Here is a 17,393-nt window from a genome sequence, read left to right as displayed (position 1 = left end):
TCAAAATTGTAAGCGTCCCATAACAATATATTATTAAAAAATCACTTTAACACTTTTTCTCTTTTTTCGATTGAGGATTAGTCTTTGATGTACAAATAAATTATTACAATCACTGAATACATAGTTAGTGAAAAAATTATCACATTTATTAACTGAATTAATAATTTGCAATTATAAAAATAACAGTTATCCAAGAACATTCAAAACCCATCTCTTTAAATTAATGATGACATTTTCAAGTAGAATGACATTCTAGTAATGTTTACATATCCATACCAGTGTGAATTTTACTACACGTAATTTGCCGTGTAAAGACAGAAAAAGTAGGGATACACGTAAAATATTTGCGAATTATGTACCCATAGCCTTAATAATTATATAAACTTAATAGCCAAGTCAAAACGTGATGACAAGACGATAAAAAATCATTTTTAAACTGTGAATAATACAATAGCCGAATAAGTGAAATTAAAGAACCGAAAAATATTTTGAGAACAGGGGGTGCTAAAAAAACAACAAAGCACTATAGAATGAAATTCAATGATCAAGCCAGCTCTCGCCAGCCATCTGCCTCTTGGAAGTTTAAACATTAATTTAAGCGAAAAACCATTGTTTATTTGTGAAATAAATATTTTTTTGAAGTTATACTTCTTTACCGGCGATAGAGGGTGATTTTTTTATATGTTAAAACCTATCAGCCCGGCGCATGCGCATTATAACTTTGTTCTGATTGGATGTTCAAATGACATGTCAAAAATTATCCGATATGGCAGCTGTGGTTTGGAGGTAAAGGTAAAGGTAAACAAATGTATAATATATTAGTTTTATTGTTGTGAGGACAGAAACAAAAAAGTTTATAATATTCTATTGACTTTTAAATAGTTTTTAAAAGCAACAGGTACGTAATAATTTTTAATGTATCATGGGTATAAACCTACCTATTTGATCTGCCAAAATACATAGTATGTAATACTTTTATTTATATAATTTGATTACCATCAAAATTTCTATCAATATTCACCTAATATATTGTTTTTTTACTCTATGTTTTGTTGTATTTTTTCAATTCTAAATCATTTTAATTCAAAATTAAAATAATTTGATCAATTTTCAAAATATCAAAATATCACAAGTTTAATCCGTTTAGTTAGTCGATCTTCGTAAATAATGACACATAGTGTCCGTGGCTAAGCGGAGAAGGCGAATGAATTCCAATACCAACCGCTCTTATCAGCGCTGGTTCGAGTCCCAATAGAAACTTTCTTTTTTGTTTTTTTTTAATACATTTTATGATTGTAAGTATATTTATTATATAATTGTATTTTCAGAAAATACGTATTTAGTTAAAAATTTTTTCGACAATTAATGTTCAGACATCATTTGTGGCTTGTTTAATGTGTTTGTGTGTGTTTTATTCTTTTATTATTTTAATTTTTGGCACTGTTCTAATAAAAATGTTTGAGAAGTAGTAAGTATAAATTAGTTTAATATTTAAACAAAATATAAATAAAAAGTATATTAATTTCGTTTAAATCATATAATAGAAGTATAACTTCTTACGTGCGTACAAAGTACACACACATTCTTTTTCTGATTCATGACAGCAGTAAAATGTATTTTGAATTAAATAAATTACATACATTCTTCTTTTTTTTTTGTTAAATAATTTAATTAAAAAAAATTTTTTTGGACACCCTTTATAATTAATTATATAAGTGTTTATGTTACTGAATAGAGAATTGAATAACCTTTCAAATGAGGTAGCACACGACCCCTATTGTCATTTAAAAAAATCATCGATTACGTCATCACACCCAGATGGATGACGTCACTAGTATAGCATATATGCCACAATATCATAATTTAAAAATAAAAATCGACCTGTTTCGGGATTTTTCCTTAAAGTCGCCGGTTTACGAAATAACGAATTTATTCCTTTCATTTGCACTATCCTGTATATAAAAATATTATATTTCCTTGTTTGTATTTATGAATATGTTACCCATATTATGATAAATAAAGACGTTTTATTTGTTTTTAATAACTACTTATATATCTGCAACTACTTTCAGAAACATCTTAGTATCTCATTTTAAACACTTATTGACTTACACCGATTGGCTTCTGAGGCTCGATTTATCAACATTGGCCATTTGCTTCTGGCCACTGTCGTTATTGCCCGGTTATTGATGAAAAATCTAATTTTACACGAAGTTTTTACAACATTGGCCAATATTTAGGGTTATTGTCGTTAATGGCCGGGCATTGTCGTTAATAACCAAGGAAAATGGACATTCACGACAATGCCCGGCCATTAACGTCAATGTCCAATTTACATCATTGACCGTAACATATACATATAATGCTTGCCCCCCCTATCAAAATTTCAAATGACGCCCGTGGAGAAAAGAGAAATGAATACTAATACAATAGTAAAGGAACAAGTAATAGAACAGGTATCTACTTTTGAATATTTGGGAAATATAATAACAGATGATGGGAAAACGGACTTGGCAATAAGTAATAAACTGAAGAAGGCAACTAACGTGTATTACTCTTTAAATAATACAATTTTTGGAAAATCAGAAATAAACAACAAAACTAAATTCTGAGTATATAACAGCATAGTAAATCCGATAATGACATATGGGACGGAAACATGGATTGTGCAAAAGAAACATGAATCAATGATAAACGCGACCGAGATAAAATATATGAGAAGAATAGCCGGAGTTACAAAGTTTGATAGATTCAAAAATGAAGATATCAGAAGAGAGCTGGAACAAAACCGATAATGAGGAAGATCGAAAACAAACAATTAAGCTGGTTAGGACACATACAACGAATGGAGCAAAAAAGACTTACAAAAAAGGTACATGAAGCCAAAATGGGAAACAAAAGAAAATAGGGAAGGCCGAGGAAGACATGGATGGACTAGATCCAGGATATAGGTGAAAGGAGACACATGAGTATGAGGGATATGAAAAACCTGGCCACCAATAGAAGCGCTTGAAAGAAATGGATAAAAGGCGGAATCCGACATCCGACGCCCTGAAAAGCAGTAAGGATTATGAGAAAGAAAAAGAAGTATTGTGAACGAGAATAAACGGAACGATGAATTTACTATATTATAGATTTTACCAAAGAATACAGCACCCAACTAAGTAACAATTGTTGCTATATACAGCGGGATTCATTAAGAATGTCCAATCTCTGAGTTTGTAGATTCTAGACCTCAAAATATTAAGATTTAACTCAAATTACTTAAATAAATTGTGGCTCCTTACTGAGTTACAGGCTGTTCTCTTCTCTTCTTCTTCTTAACTCAGGCGAGACTCATCGTTAGTCTCTGACCATAAGACCTTTGTACCAAACAACAGGGTGTTTAATTTAAGAATTTAAAAACGAATTTTACTCAGTACTTTAAAACTATTTGACATATCTTTATCATACTTGGCAGAAAGTGTGGGTACTGTACTGTACACCCTACTAAATTGGGTGCTGTATTCTTTGATTTTACTATACTCAACAAACAATATTTTATTCGCCCCGTAGAATTGTCTTTGAAAAAGACCCTCGTAATATTCTAGAGGGGCAAAATTTTCCATCGTTACAGCAAATAACTAACAAATAAATTTATGTATAACGTATCCCAGATAATGGTAGTACTCGTCGGTGGCGCACAGACCCCTACATGCGACACTATACAGTGAGCACAAATCTACACTATACAAAGGTTGGAATAAATTCATATTTTCGTGAATGGGCAATTTTGGAAATAAATCCCGTAACAGGTCGATTTTTATTTTTAAATTTTTTTTTAAATTATTCATCAAAATGAAAATGGGGACGTAAAAATAAGATATTTAATGTCAAAAAATCTTCTTCTTTTTTTCTCAAAATGTTATTTTATGCGATTTTACAGTGATTTGGTGTTTATTTAAACAAATTTGCATTTTCTATCGTAAAGTATCAATGAAAAACATAATATTTTAATAGAAGGGACTCAAAAATGTCATTATATGGCATTATAATAAGTTACTTTGATTCAAAACAAGTTTTTGACCAAATGTTATAGTGTAGAAAACGTTAAAATACCGTGTTTTACATTTTTCTCCATTCCCAAAATACATCATAATCGATTTGGCTAAAAATTTGCCCACACATAACCAAAACGTAGGACTTTAAGCGGTGAGAAGGATTTGAGTTATATTACAATACCAAAAAAGTTACATGCCATATCATAGTCAAAAATACAGGCGTCTACTGTAAGTAAAATTAACACGAAAATATCGACCTCACGACAAAAATTGTTAAAAAGAAATTGTAATAATTATTGTAAATACGATTTATTTGGAACAATTTAAGTTTCTACCATTTTTGTCGAAAAGTTAAAAATGGCGGAGATATTGAGCAAAACAGGTTCTCCTTTAAAATCAAGATAGCGGCTAACGTAACGGAGGAATTCATTCGTGATTTTAAATTTAGGCTACTATTGTCTCCCTTAAAGATTAGAAAAATAAAATTTTGGGCAGCTCGGCATGCAAAGTCAAATGCTATTCCGACTGGACTAATATACTTTTGAGTCTGCTATTACTGCATGTAACTTTTTTGGTATTGTAATATAATTCAAATCCTTCTAACCACTTAAAGTCCTATGTTTTGGCTATCTGTGGGCAAATTTTCAGCTAAATCGATGATTATGTATTTTGGGAATGGAGAGAAATGTAAAAAAAGGTATTTTAACGTTTTCTACACTATAAAATTTGATCAAAACCTTGTTTTGAATCAAAATAACTTGTTATAATGCCATATTGGGACCGTGAGAGTTCGGCAAAGCGACACCTGGTTTCTACGCACTTCAACTTTATTCGCACTTTTAATTATATTGGCCAATTATATTAGTCCTGGTTACTGGATAATTGTCAAGGCCATAGTCCAAAATAATAATAAGAAGAAAAAATAAGATTCAGGTTATGTTATTAAAACGTAAAAAATTGTATGCAGTAAATAAAATTAGTTATCAAAATGCAGTACTGCAAGCAAGATACAATTAATTAAATTTACCTTTATATAATAATTGCATATCATATCAATATTGTGGAGCAATATATAATTTTTCTTCTTCAACGACAGTAGGTATGAAATGTACGTCAATTTGACAATTTCAATTGACAAAAGAATGTTGCAATATTTCTCCGCTATTCGCGCACGATCGTTTCATCTCTTATCCCTTCCAAGTACTTGCACACCGCGAATAATGACATTTTTGAGTCCCTTCTATTAAAATATATTTTTCATTGATACTTTGCGACAGAAAATGCAAATTTGTTTAAATAAACACCAAATCACTGTAAAATCGCATAAAATAACATTTTGAGAAAAAAAAAGAAGAAGAAGATTGTTTGCCTTAAATATCTTATTTTTACGTCCCGCAGAAGCTATAATATACCAATTTTTAGACAAATCGGAGATCCAAAATTTTTTGCCTGAGTGATTTGACATGGAATGTACCAAATAGACAAGTCGGAAACGGCGGGTTCGTTGGGAAAAATATTCCCATGAGATATTTTTGCATAATCACATTCGTGAGACATCCCAGAATAAATCAATATTTTTGGCCCGGACTATTTTTTAGATTTTTTGGACAATTCTGGACAAAAAAGGTCTCTTATAATTTTTCTCTAAAGTTGATCTTTTTCGGTTATAAGCAATTTAAAATTTGAAAAACGCGAAAATGGTCATTTTTAAGACTTAATAACTCGGTTAAAAATTATTATTATGAAAGTCAGAAAGTGACTAAATCAAAGTTTAAAGTCGCCGCTACATGATCCTGAAGAAATCTGTGTCATTAATTTACTACTAAGCTGTTATTTTTAATTAATAACAATGAGCGGTTAAATCGTATTGACGCGACTGTAAATGTGAGTGCGAGTAAGATGCACAATTTGGACTGCTGGAATGGCTTCTCTCTCGCACTCAGTATTTACAGCCGCCGCACACGTGCATGGCGCTTATTATTATTACTTAAAAATAACAGCTTAGTAATAAAATAATGACAAAAAATTTCTTCAGGATCTTGTGGGGGGGCTTTAAACTTTGATTTAGTCATATATTGACTTTCATAATAATAACTTTCAACTGAGTTATTAAGCCTTGAAAATAGCCATTTTACGTTTTTTTCAATTTTAAATTGCTTATAAGTCGAAAACGATCAACTTTAGAGAAAAATTATAAGAAACCTTTTTGTCCAGAATGGTCCAAAAAATTAAAGAAAAAATTATTCGGGCCAAAAATATTGATTCTTGCAATTTGATTTAAAAAAAATTGTTAAAAAAAATTAGCCCACTTTTCACGTAGGCGACTTCTTGAACCTTATTCTGGGATGTCTCACGAATGTGATTATGCAAAAAAATCTCATGGGAATATTTTTCCCTTCGAACCCGCCGTTTTCGCCTTGTCTAAAATACATTTTTGCGCCACATTATGTAATTTTCATATATCAGCTCTTTTGTAGCTGGAACATTGTGTGCGCCATTCATTTTTACGGCGTGTAGCGGTTTTTTAATCTTGTCTCTATCACCTTTTGGAACCTTCAAAGGCCTGTATAAAGGATTGTTCATCTGTCTTTTTCTTTACTGGCCTAATTATAAAACTAAAATTAATAGAGGTATACTGTTGTATGGTAGGGGAGCCCAAGCGGCGATTTTTGCAGTTACTCGAGCGCGTCAGATTATCATATGGGGAGAAGCCTGGTACCCTGTAGATGTGCCTCTACCATATATTGGCTCTTAACACAGGGGCGTTCGTTAAGGGGGGCCCGAAAAAAAATCTATCCTTAAAAATACCCGAAATTGTCATATTAAGATAAGGTAAGTTAAGTAGGTACATGCAAGAGAGTGTATATTTAAAAAGTCTGACCAATTGAGCAATTGAGATATTAGACCGTTTCTATAATTTATCTAGGGTACTTTGTCCTTGCGCAGATGTAGAAGAATGTAAAACCATCATTTTTTTAGGCGAGGGGACTATTGAGTCTTTTGATCTACACATCAAGGACTACCATAACCCAAAGTTTCAGAGCATTTGACAGAGAGCCATTTCCCATAAGGTTTCTGCGGGGTCCTTTGTAATTTTACAGGAGAAGCGTTTTAAGTTTATTTTTGTGTTTCTTTATTCACAATTCACAGGATGTATGTTAATACACATTAGGTATGTCACAATCCCTTGTCTAATTTATTTTTCAGATTATTAACTTTCAAAATTGTACGCGCTGTTTCTCATTATAGGAATTTGGATCGTGCGATGGTTAAAATCTACATAGTGGCTCGGGCAATCATATGGGATTTTCTCCCTTCACCGCTTGTAACGTTCGGAGAAGGGCGAGCCCCTATGTAAATTTCAACCATCGTACGGTCAAAACTCTTATAATGTGAAACAGCACTACCTATACTACTAAACTTGATTTATTTTTAATAAAAAAAAAAAGAATGTGTGTGTGTACTTTGTACGCACGTAAGAAGTTATACTTCTATTATATAATTTCAACGAAATAAATATACTTAACAGTTACAATACAAAAAATTAACAATAATTACCAAAAATTAAACAATGCCAAATATTAAAAAAAAAAGAAAAAAGTATGAATCGTCCGGGATTTGAACCCGCAATATCTCGATCTCTGGTCCAATGCTCTACCAACCAGGCCATCAAGGCGCATGTTACTTAAGTTTCAGATATACATAATTACACATCACGGTGACAAGTGAAATATAAAAATAGATATTTTTTATTATTTTACGCCCAAGGAAGACAAATCCAAAGACACAAAATTATAATAAATAATACATTTACTAAAAAACACTAATATATTATTTTAATGGCTTATTTGCGCTGATACATAATTTGAAAGATTAGCAACTAAACGCCATACTGTCTGTGTGCGCATGCGCGCAGATTTATGAAAAATTTTACTCTCAATCGCGCCTAAAGAAGTATAACTTCAAAAATTAAAACACAATGTAGTGGACATAGTACTGTTTACCTCATCAAGCTCTTTTGGGTCATGGTACTAGATGTTTACTATTAAAATGCATGATACAATGTTAAACTTTAATGTGTTTCTCCTTCATGACAAACATTACAGGGTAAAGTGTAATACTTTACCCTGCTTGTTTAATACTGGATTTATTTTGTAACTTCCTTCAACCATGAGGGCACCATCGATCCACATGGTGCCCTCTGCCACTAAACAAGATGTGACATAATACTTTTTATAAAGTGCTTATCTTTGTTATTTTATAAAGTAGGACATAGTGCTTTATACCTCTGTGTGGAGAATTAAAAGTTTATTATAACTGTAGTATAATCCCAAAATTGACAAAAATGGACATAGTGCCCTTTACCTCCGGCATATAGGTATACAGATTTAAAATTCCCTAAATAAGGGTTACATTAAATAACAGAACGTTTTCGGATTAAAAAATCTATCATCAGTGTTAATAAAAGCCAATAATAAGCATGACTAAGCCACCAAAATGTTGTGGGTAAAAACCCTTTAAATATTGAAAATATAAAAACCCTTTAAATATTTAGTGATGTTGGGATATTACTCAGGACAACACAGCAGGACTCTTCCGATGTGGTTGGAATTTATGAATTGTAACCTAACATATTGGAATTAAATGTCCAACTCATTATGTTATTAACTCCAATATGTAAGGTTTCAATTCTTAAATTCCAACCACCCACGTGGGAAGAGTTCTGTGTTGCCCTGGGTTATACCCAGGTCAAGGAATATTTCGGAGGCTTAGGATCACATAAATGTATAGCTATACATTTTGTTTTATTTTCTTTATTTTTGTGTACAGACATATCGGGTGTTGAACGTTATACATAGGTATTTAAGCATTTGCAAATCAGAACTAAAGCAGGTGGATATACGTTCATGTGAATCTTAAACAGGTTGAAGTTCGATATGTCTGTACCGGGTGTCCCAATAGAATGGCTCTCGGCCATATCTCAGGAACCGTTTATAGTACAGCTTTGAGAAAAAAATATTTATAACAAAAGTTGCCTCGGTAAAAGCCTGGAAATTATTTTCATAATTGTAGGTCCACCGCCAGAGGGCGTAATTGAATATCAAAAATTAAAAAATCAAAATTTTCCAAATTTACCTAATGAAAGGGCACTGGAAATCCAATCATCGTATTCTTAATAAAATTCTGCGCATATTTGATTTCACAAGTTTAAGTCTACCTTTGAAAATAAGAGGTGGGGGCGAGCGGGAACCTTCTTATGAAAAAATGGCTCTAAGTCCGGTTCTGCTAAATCGAATTTTGCATACTTGGTCTTGTTGAAAACAGCTCTTTTTCGTCAATGTAAGAGTCTTATTTTCGAAATAGCCTAATGAGTAATATGCCAGTTAGTAGGCGTTATTTATTTATTTTCGGAAATCTAGTTTTCTTTGGAGAATATTAAATACAAGTATGCATTTTTAATCCTTGATTACAAAATTAGACCAAATTAGCAACATAATACTGAAAACCGCATGTCGATACCTTTTTCTATCTCGAGATATCTTAAGAAACGTGTAAATTTTAAACAACTGTTAATGTCACTAGTAAACGAAGTTAAGGAAAAGTCGTGTGCTATGGAAAAACAAAGAAACATTTTCCAGATAACTGGATCAGGATTAAAAATGCATACTTATATTTAATATTTTTCAAAGAAAACTAGATTTCAGAAAATAATGAAATAACGCCTCCTAACTGGCATATTATTTATTAGGCTATTTGGAAAATAAGACACTTACATTGACGAAAAAGAGCTGTTTTCAACAAGACCAAGTATGCAAAATTCGATTTAGCAGAACCGGACTTACAGCAATTTTTTCATAAGAAGGTTCCCACTCACCCCCACCTCTTATTTGCAAAGGTAGACTTAAACTTGTGAAATCAAATATGCGCAGAATTTTATGAAGAATACGATGATTGGATTTCCAGTGCCCTTTCATTAAATAAATTTTGGAAAATTTTGATTTTTTAATTTTTGATATTCAGTTATGCCCTCTAGCAGTGGATCTACAATTATGAAAATAATTTCCAGGCTTTTCCCAAGGCAACTTTTGTTATAAATATTTTTTCTCAAAGCTGTACTATAAATGGTTTCTGAAATATGGACGAGAGCCATTGGGTGCGTTCGGACGACCATAGCGGCTGGCATTCAGCAGAAATCGGCTGAGTGGTTGTATCCAGCCGTGATAGGGAAAGCTTAGTAAATCTCTCAGCGGCTGGCTTCCAGCGGTGACGTCTGACAGCTACTGCTGGCTGAGCTGTCCAGCCGCTGTGGTCGTCCGAACGCACCCATTCTTATATTGGGACACCCAGTACACAAAAATACCGAAAATATTAAAAATATCTCACGTTTGTGTGATCATAAGACCCCGATTTGCAACATAATTATTAATAAAAATATGTAGTTGTATCATAACAATTTTCAACATTTAAAGGGTTTTTACCCCCAAAACATTTTGGTCCTCAGGCATGCATATTATTGGCTTTTAGTAACACTGATGATGGATTTTTTAATCTGAAAACGTTATGTGATTTAATGTAACTCTTATTTAGGGAATTTTTATACATTTTACAAAGGATTTCATATTGTTGTAATTTATGCTATTGGAACCGTGCAAGTTCGGCAAAGCGACCCCTATTTCTACGCTCTGTACTTTTATTCGCACTTTTAATTATATTGGCCAATTATATTAGTCCTGGTTACTGGATAATTGTCAGGGCCATAGTCCAAAAAAAAATAGTAAGAAGAAAAAATAAGATTCAGGTTGTTATGAAAACGTGAACAATTGTATGTAGTAAATAAAATTAGTTATTAAAATGCAGTACTGCACTCAAAATACAATTAATTAAATTTACCTTTATATAATAATTGCATATCATACAGTGCCGGTTTAACCTAACTTCGGGCCCTGACTATTTAGGGGCCCCTTAATTGCTATTCGTTGTCAGTTTTTTAACAAGAAAACACATGTAACAGCCGAGGAGACACATGTAACAGGCGAAACAGCCGAGATGAAACCCCTCCGAAAAATCGATGGTAAGACTCTATGGGACAGAGCTAGAAGTACAGATATATGACGGAGATGCAAGGTGGACAACATTAATAACTGGGTAAGAAACAGAAGAATAGAATGGAATGACCACATAAGCCGAATGACAAGAAATATAGTAGTAAGGACAGCGAGAGACGGTTCCCCAATAGGAAGACGATCAGTGGGAAGACCACGAAAACGATGGAACGACAACTACTAGAGGCACATTGAAAAAACAGGCAGCCATGTCTATACAAAAAGAAGAAGAAGAAAAATAATTCTCTTTAAAAGATCTTGAATCTTGAGTAATATTGTGGCCTATAACTGGCCTTTAATTGTTTCACTTTCACCTGCTTCATCAAAAAATGTTTTTCCCTTCTTTGTTCTTTGAAGGTCAGTTGTATAGAATATGTTTGAGATATCGTCGTCTTCGTAAAAAATATTTTTGGCTTCTATTCAATTTCGCTTAACATATTTCTTACCTCTCCAACAAGTCTCAAAATAGGTGTCATTAATTCTACTCCAATTGACACAAGTCCACAGTTTCTTCACATTCAGTTTTGCTTGTTGCATTAACTCGTTCCAAAGTTTTTGTCCAAATCACTGTCCATGGAGCTATCTCCAAGGTATCCATTTTATTCTGTAATATCTTGGCTTCATTTTAATTGCTAATTTTTCGTCTCTGCTATTGCTTAACTGGAAAACATAGGTTTGATGGATCCCTAGTTTTTAACTAAAGCATTTACAGCATCAAACGTTTCTACAAGTTTTGATTTTATTACTTCCAAGAACTCATTGCAAATTTGGTGAGACACATAACTAACTGAACCTTTTCATTTATTCGCATTCCGTTGTAAATGTTCATCTAAGAAATAGTCAAATTTAGCCTAATATACAAGTTCCTTTATGACGACTCGTTAAATCGTCATTGGATCAACGAAAAGCTAGTCCTCAAGAAGCAAGTAATTTAGCAGTGACAACAACTCTTCTTAGGACGTTTATCCAATAGTCAGCTTCGCGTTCTACTTGCTCTTTCAAGGCAGCGTCTATAACTCCAATTATTGATGATCTTGTTATTAATGTAACCATAGAGTTCAGATGACATTTTCTTTCTTCGTGATATTTGAGAAAACTATTCAAATGTTTCCAGTGGGTCCATCTAAAATCAGTTAAAATACTTTTTCAATTGAAAATAATTTGCACGGGTAACAATATACAGCTTTAGCACTTGCGTCGTATATTAACCAATCTCTCTTTTCTTTGCCTCCATTGAGTTTTCCTATATAAAAGTTGCTTCCATTTAATCTTCTACAATAAGCTTTGTCTCCATCTTGATACATTTTTTTACAATTTTCTAAGGAATCACTGTTTGGTTTAAAAGTTCATAGTTTTTATAAAGTCATCAGTCTTAAAATCAGACCATTTTAAAATCGCAGGTATTTCGTCGTCATTTTTTCTATTTTGGAAAATATGTAGATTATTTAGCGGACTTTACTTTTTTATTAATAAAAGGAAGGGGCCCTACGGGCCCCTGGGCGCCCGCCCCAAGCGCCCAGTGCATAAACCGGCACTGATATCATATCAATATTGTGGAGCAATATATGATTTTTCTGCTTCAATGACAGAAGGTATGAAATATATGTCAATTTGACAATTTCAATTGACAATATGAATTATTTAAGATAGTTGCAATATTTCTCCGTGACTCGCGCACTGTCGTTTCTCGTTTCCCTTCCAAGTACTTGCACACCGCATCACCTTGAATACCTACAGCCAGCTACAGGAATTTTATTTTCCTCGTGGATTTTTATAACTAATGGTTGGATAAATAATAAACAATGATATAAATAACAATTTTATTAAAACATACTACCTACTATAAAAACTGGCACAGTACTACCTGAGTAAATCTTCATCTAACATTACCCTCCCTAAGTTACCAACTCGAAAAGCTCTTAACAATATATGAGCAGCCTGATCCAAGTCTGGTCTAATAACGTAGTTATTAGTGTGATCCTTAAATTTAATAGTCTTCTTATTAAGTTGGGCGATATGTGTTAAAACATCTAAGATGTTATCATTTGGCTCTGTTAAATTAAAATGTGACACATAATCGAAATGGCTATGCTTGTTTAACCAAAACAGGAGATAGTCTGATAAAATACGTTCACCTACAAAATGATCTTCAACAGTTGCACACAACGCTAGCTTTAAACCAGATTCGACACTCGAAATATTGGGCGATAGAATTCCAGGTGTATCTAGCATATAAAATAAAGGTTTCTCACATAATTTTATCTTATGTAAAACACTCCTTGTTACACCTGGGACAGCACCGACACTTGTAGCTCTTCCTTTGCCTAAATATCTAGACCTTAAAGCGTTAATTAAGCTAGACTTCCCAACGTTTGGTATTCCGATGATCATAATGTTGAAGTCTTCTTCATTTGATCTGTTGTACCTATCGGATTCCTTAATCAATTTTTGGGCTAAGGGAAAGACTTGTAGTAACCCTGGACATTGCTGATTTTTACAGTGGGTAAATATTATGTGTTTATATTCTTGTTTTAGATGATTTTCGATTGAATGCAAATAGTATTTATCTATTAAATCCACCTTGTTAAGGACTAATATGTGTGGTTTAATACCACCCACCGTATATTTAAAATCGGCATTTCTACCAGATATTGGCACTCTTGCATCATGAACTTCTATAATACAATCTACAGATCTTAATTTATGTTGCATTTGTTTTAAACCTTTGTTCATGTGACCGGGAAACCATCGCACTAATTCTTTGTCGATGGTCTTAAATACACTACGAAAAGTATTTGGAGATACTTTACTAGCCATATTTTCAGTAATTTATTATTAAATGTTTTTCATGTTTGAGTTTGAATCAATGTTTTGAACTTTTATAACCTAAATTCTCCTCAATTTTTTAAAATTCTTCTTTTTTCTATTTGTTAAATGTGTGTCATTCATGATTCATGTATCAATTGGCTGCGTTTCTCGGTCATCTACGTTCACCGGTCGGTGTTGCCTAGCAGAAAGAATTTTCACTTTTTGCGGGACTTTTTAACAAAAAAGGATAACGAGAAAAATTGAACTCTAAAGAGAATACTTGGTCCAGTCTAATTGTAAAATATTTAAAAAAAAATCAAAAGAATAGTTGAAAAGAATAAGACATATTATCTTCTCCCTTTAATAGCAATTTAAATAATTATACTAATCGGAACTTGAAGTTATTTCTTTTTCTTTCTTCTCGAGTTTGATGAGAAGAATCACAAACCATGGAATTCTATCACCGAATTTAATAACGACGTATTCTAGGGAAACCCTAATCTCTTTTCTGTTTCTTATGAGTGAATCACAGTATATATAACAGGAGATTACACTCGAAAACCGACCGAAAGTGTCACCCCTTCTTGAGATCCCCCAGGGCCGGATTTACCAAATTTTTCACTATAGGCCCGTCTCCAATGGCGCCCCTCCCTAGATGCCCCCCCCCCCACCGATGCAATAAAAGCTGCATATGTACCAATTGAATGAGCAAATGAATAGTGAAAGGAAGGGTATTAAAAGGCTTACTTGGACGAATAGGATGAGAGGATTAACCTTTAATAAAAAAAAGCATAGAAGGGGTGAATTAAAAGTTTTATTTTTACGAGTAAAACATACAAGCACAGAGAAAATCGAACTTTAATTCATAATAATAAAAGTATGTTCCTAGAAGACTTTCTTCCTTGCCTTCTTTTCGGCAAACACATTTATTATATTTTCACAATCCAAGTTTTTTGTAATACTTTTTTCAATCGCGAGGAGCACTAGAGGATTTAACCTTTCATCGCGAGTAGTGAAACGTAAACAATTTTTAACGCGTTTCAGCACTGAAAACGATATCTTTCTCCTAAACAGTTAGTCACTGGAATACTATAAGTAATATTCGCACAGCAATGTTCACATTTGGGTAAACATCCCCTAAATCTTTCTTATGAAGTAAAGCGTTGAGTTCGGAGGCTGATGTACCTTTGTAATTTGAAATCTTTAAATGCTCCTTTAAGTGCATGCACTCGTCTGCCAAAACAGACTCTAAATCTTCCGCATAAAGTTCCACAAGTTTGTCAGCAAATTTGTACACCGAACATGCGTAAACCTGCGTACTTGCGCAGGTTTACGCATGTTCGGTGTATTCAACATGGTATGGCCGTTGGCGCCCCACGATAGTGTGTGTACCGTGTCTGCGCCCGAAGAACAATTTAAAGTGTTTTTTTTAAGTGCACTTCCCTATTTCCATCATGGTTTTTTCCTTCCCTAAATAATTATGAAGGCTACAAACAAGCATTCATTTTGAAACTTTTGTCAATTCATGAACGGGTGTTGTCGGTTGCCTAACAAACGCGGGGCGCCGCGGGCGCCCCTCAAACCTCGGAGCCCCTAGGCCCGGGCCTAGTTGGCCTTACGGTAAATCCGGCCCTGGATCCCCCACGAACTAAACATCGCGCTAAATTACGAGCTAAACTACATGCTATTTATGAGCTTTCATATCCCGCAGAATCGGAATAAAAATTTTGAGTTAATTACACTGGGCAGGAAGGAATGTCTCTATGCAGATATCTCTATGGACCATTTTTCACTCCATTTTTTGCGCAGATCTATAGTTCTTCTATTCTACCGATTGGTGATTTACAGGGGCGGCTCGTGCTAGTACAAGATGGTGAGGCACACTACACTTGAGGAATATTATTTTTGTGGTTAGCTTCTCTTAAATGGGCGAAAGGTCAATTTTGTGACGTCATAACGTGAGTCCGTCTACAGAACATTGCTGTTCTTATTTAAACCCTTGCAAATCATATTAAATAAATATTTTATTGGCAAAAATAGTAACGAAAGCTCGGATACCATTTTACGTGGCAGGCTGGTATTTAGAGAGAGACAAATTATTTTCTGGTCAAGCCTGTGATAGGTTCATACTAATAGTAGCAGTTTTTTAGCTAATAATAATTACTAATACCACATATCAAAACAGTATGCATCACATATTTCGTCCTTCCTGGGTCTCATCAGCGTTGTACAGCCATATTAAGCAAAATTTACATTAGAAACTACATGAGAACAACGGACAACAACTGATTTTGTTGAAAAAATTCAGTTGCCAAAATGAAATTATTGTACGCAAACAATATATGTACCTACAAACACGCGATAAAATTTTAGAACCAATCTTATATTCTAAATCCTATTGAATATAGGGCAATACAAACAATCAAGAAACAAATTAATGTTTTATTATAAGATTGATTTTTATGTTAAATAAACTAAGGGTTAAATTTTGTTTTTTTTTTATATATAAAAAGCTTAAAAGAAAATTAATTATTATGAAATTAAAATAATAAAATGAAAATAAATGAAATAAAGTTATTTTTTACAAAATAAAAGCTATATGTTGAGCACTGAGTTTTATTCAATCTTGTCCAAGTATACTTTCGCTCCTAGAGCATCTACAGGGGCATTTCGTCAACAAGGAAGGTATCCTCGAATATCATTAATTGTCTGAAGTGGTGGCAACTTAAATTAACATATATCTAACAAATATTTGACGTACACTACACGAAGGACGAACAGATAAATTTGAGTGCAGGTAATTTTGGTATTTATACATTTTGAAGTTGGAGGTACAAACAGATAAATGTATCTGTTTGTACGTTACAGTGTTGTGTAAGTGTAAGTTAAGTATTTGTTAGATATATGTTAATTTAAGTTACCACAACTTCAGACAATTATTGACATTCGAGGATACCTTCCTTTTTTTGACGAAATGCCCCTGAAGATGCTCTAGGAGCGAAAGGATACTTGAGCAAGATTAAATAAAACTCACTGCTTGATATCTGCCTTTTATTTCGTAAAATTCATATATTCAAACCATTTCCTATTTTAAAGTTATTTTAGTAAAAAACTTCATAAAATATAAATGATAAATAGAAAACGGAGTTCTAAATTCTTTTTTTATTAATTAAAGAAACTTTGCGAGACTTCTGTTCTGAAAAATGATCTATTACCTCGTCTATAAAAGCGTTCTCATCCTGTGCTTTTATAAATGATTTTTCAATTGATATTTTTACCATATTACTCAATCGTGTCTATGCAGCTAAAAACTGGCATACAAAGTTCTAAATCATTATCGCGAAAAAAGTCTCTCTCTATCGTGAAAAAACGCTATAGTAGAGGATCCGATATAAGATCGAACTGCACCGATCTGCTTAATGAATAGAAATTATTGGATAAT

General features: G+C 33.1%; 1 protein-coding gene across 1 annotated transcript; it reads right to left on the bottom strand.

The window, feature by feature from the left end:
- Positions 1-12,949: 12,949 nt before the first annotated feature.
- Positions 12,950-14,162, bottom strand: LOC126883323 (mitochondrial GTPase 1). Its single transcript, XM_050648704.1, has one exon. It carries the CDS (start codon positions 13,958-13,960, stop codon positions 13,004-13,006), a length of 957 nt encoding a protein of 318 aa, XP_050504661.1. The 5' UTR covers positions 13,961-14,162; the 3' UTR covers positions 12,950-13,003.
- Between the last annotated feature and the right edge of the window lie 3,231 nt (positions 14,163-17,393).

This window comes from Diabrotica virgifera, chromosome 4 (assembly GCF_917563875.1).
Source record: "Diabrotica virgifera virgifera chromosome 4, PGI_DIABVI_V3a".
NCBI lineage: Eukaryota > Metazoa > Arthropoda > Insecta > Coleoptera > Chrysomelidae > Diabrotica > Diabrotica virgifera.
The sequence above is the reverse complement of the archived record's forward strand: the minus strand, read 5'-3'. Positions and strand labels throughout refer to the sequence as shown.

What these genes read in the sequence shown, in the direction of transcription:
- LOC126883323 (XM_050648704.1), bottom strand. Translation starts at nt 13,960, where the DNA reads ATGGCTAGTAAAGTATCTCCAAATACTTTTCGTAGTGTATTTAAGACC.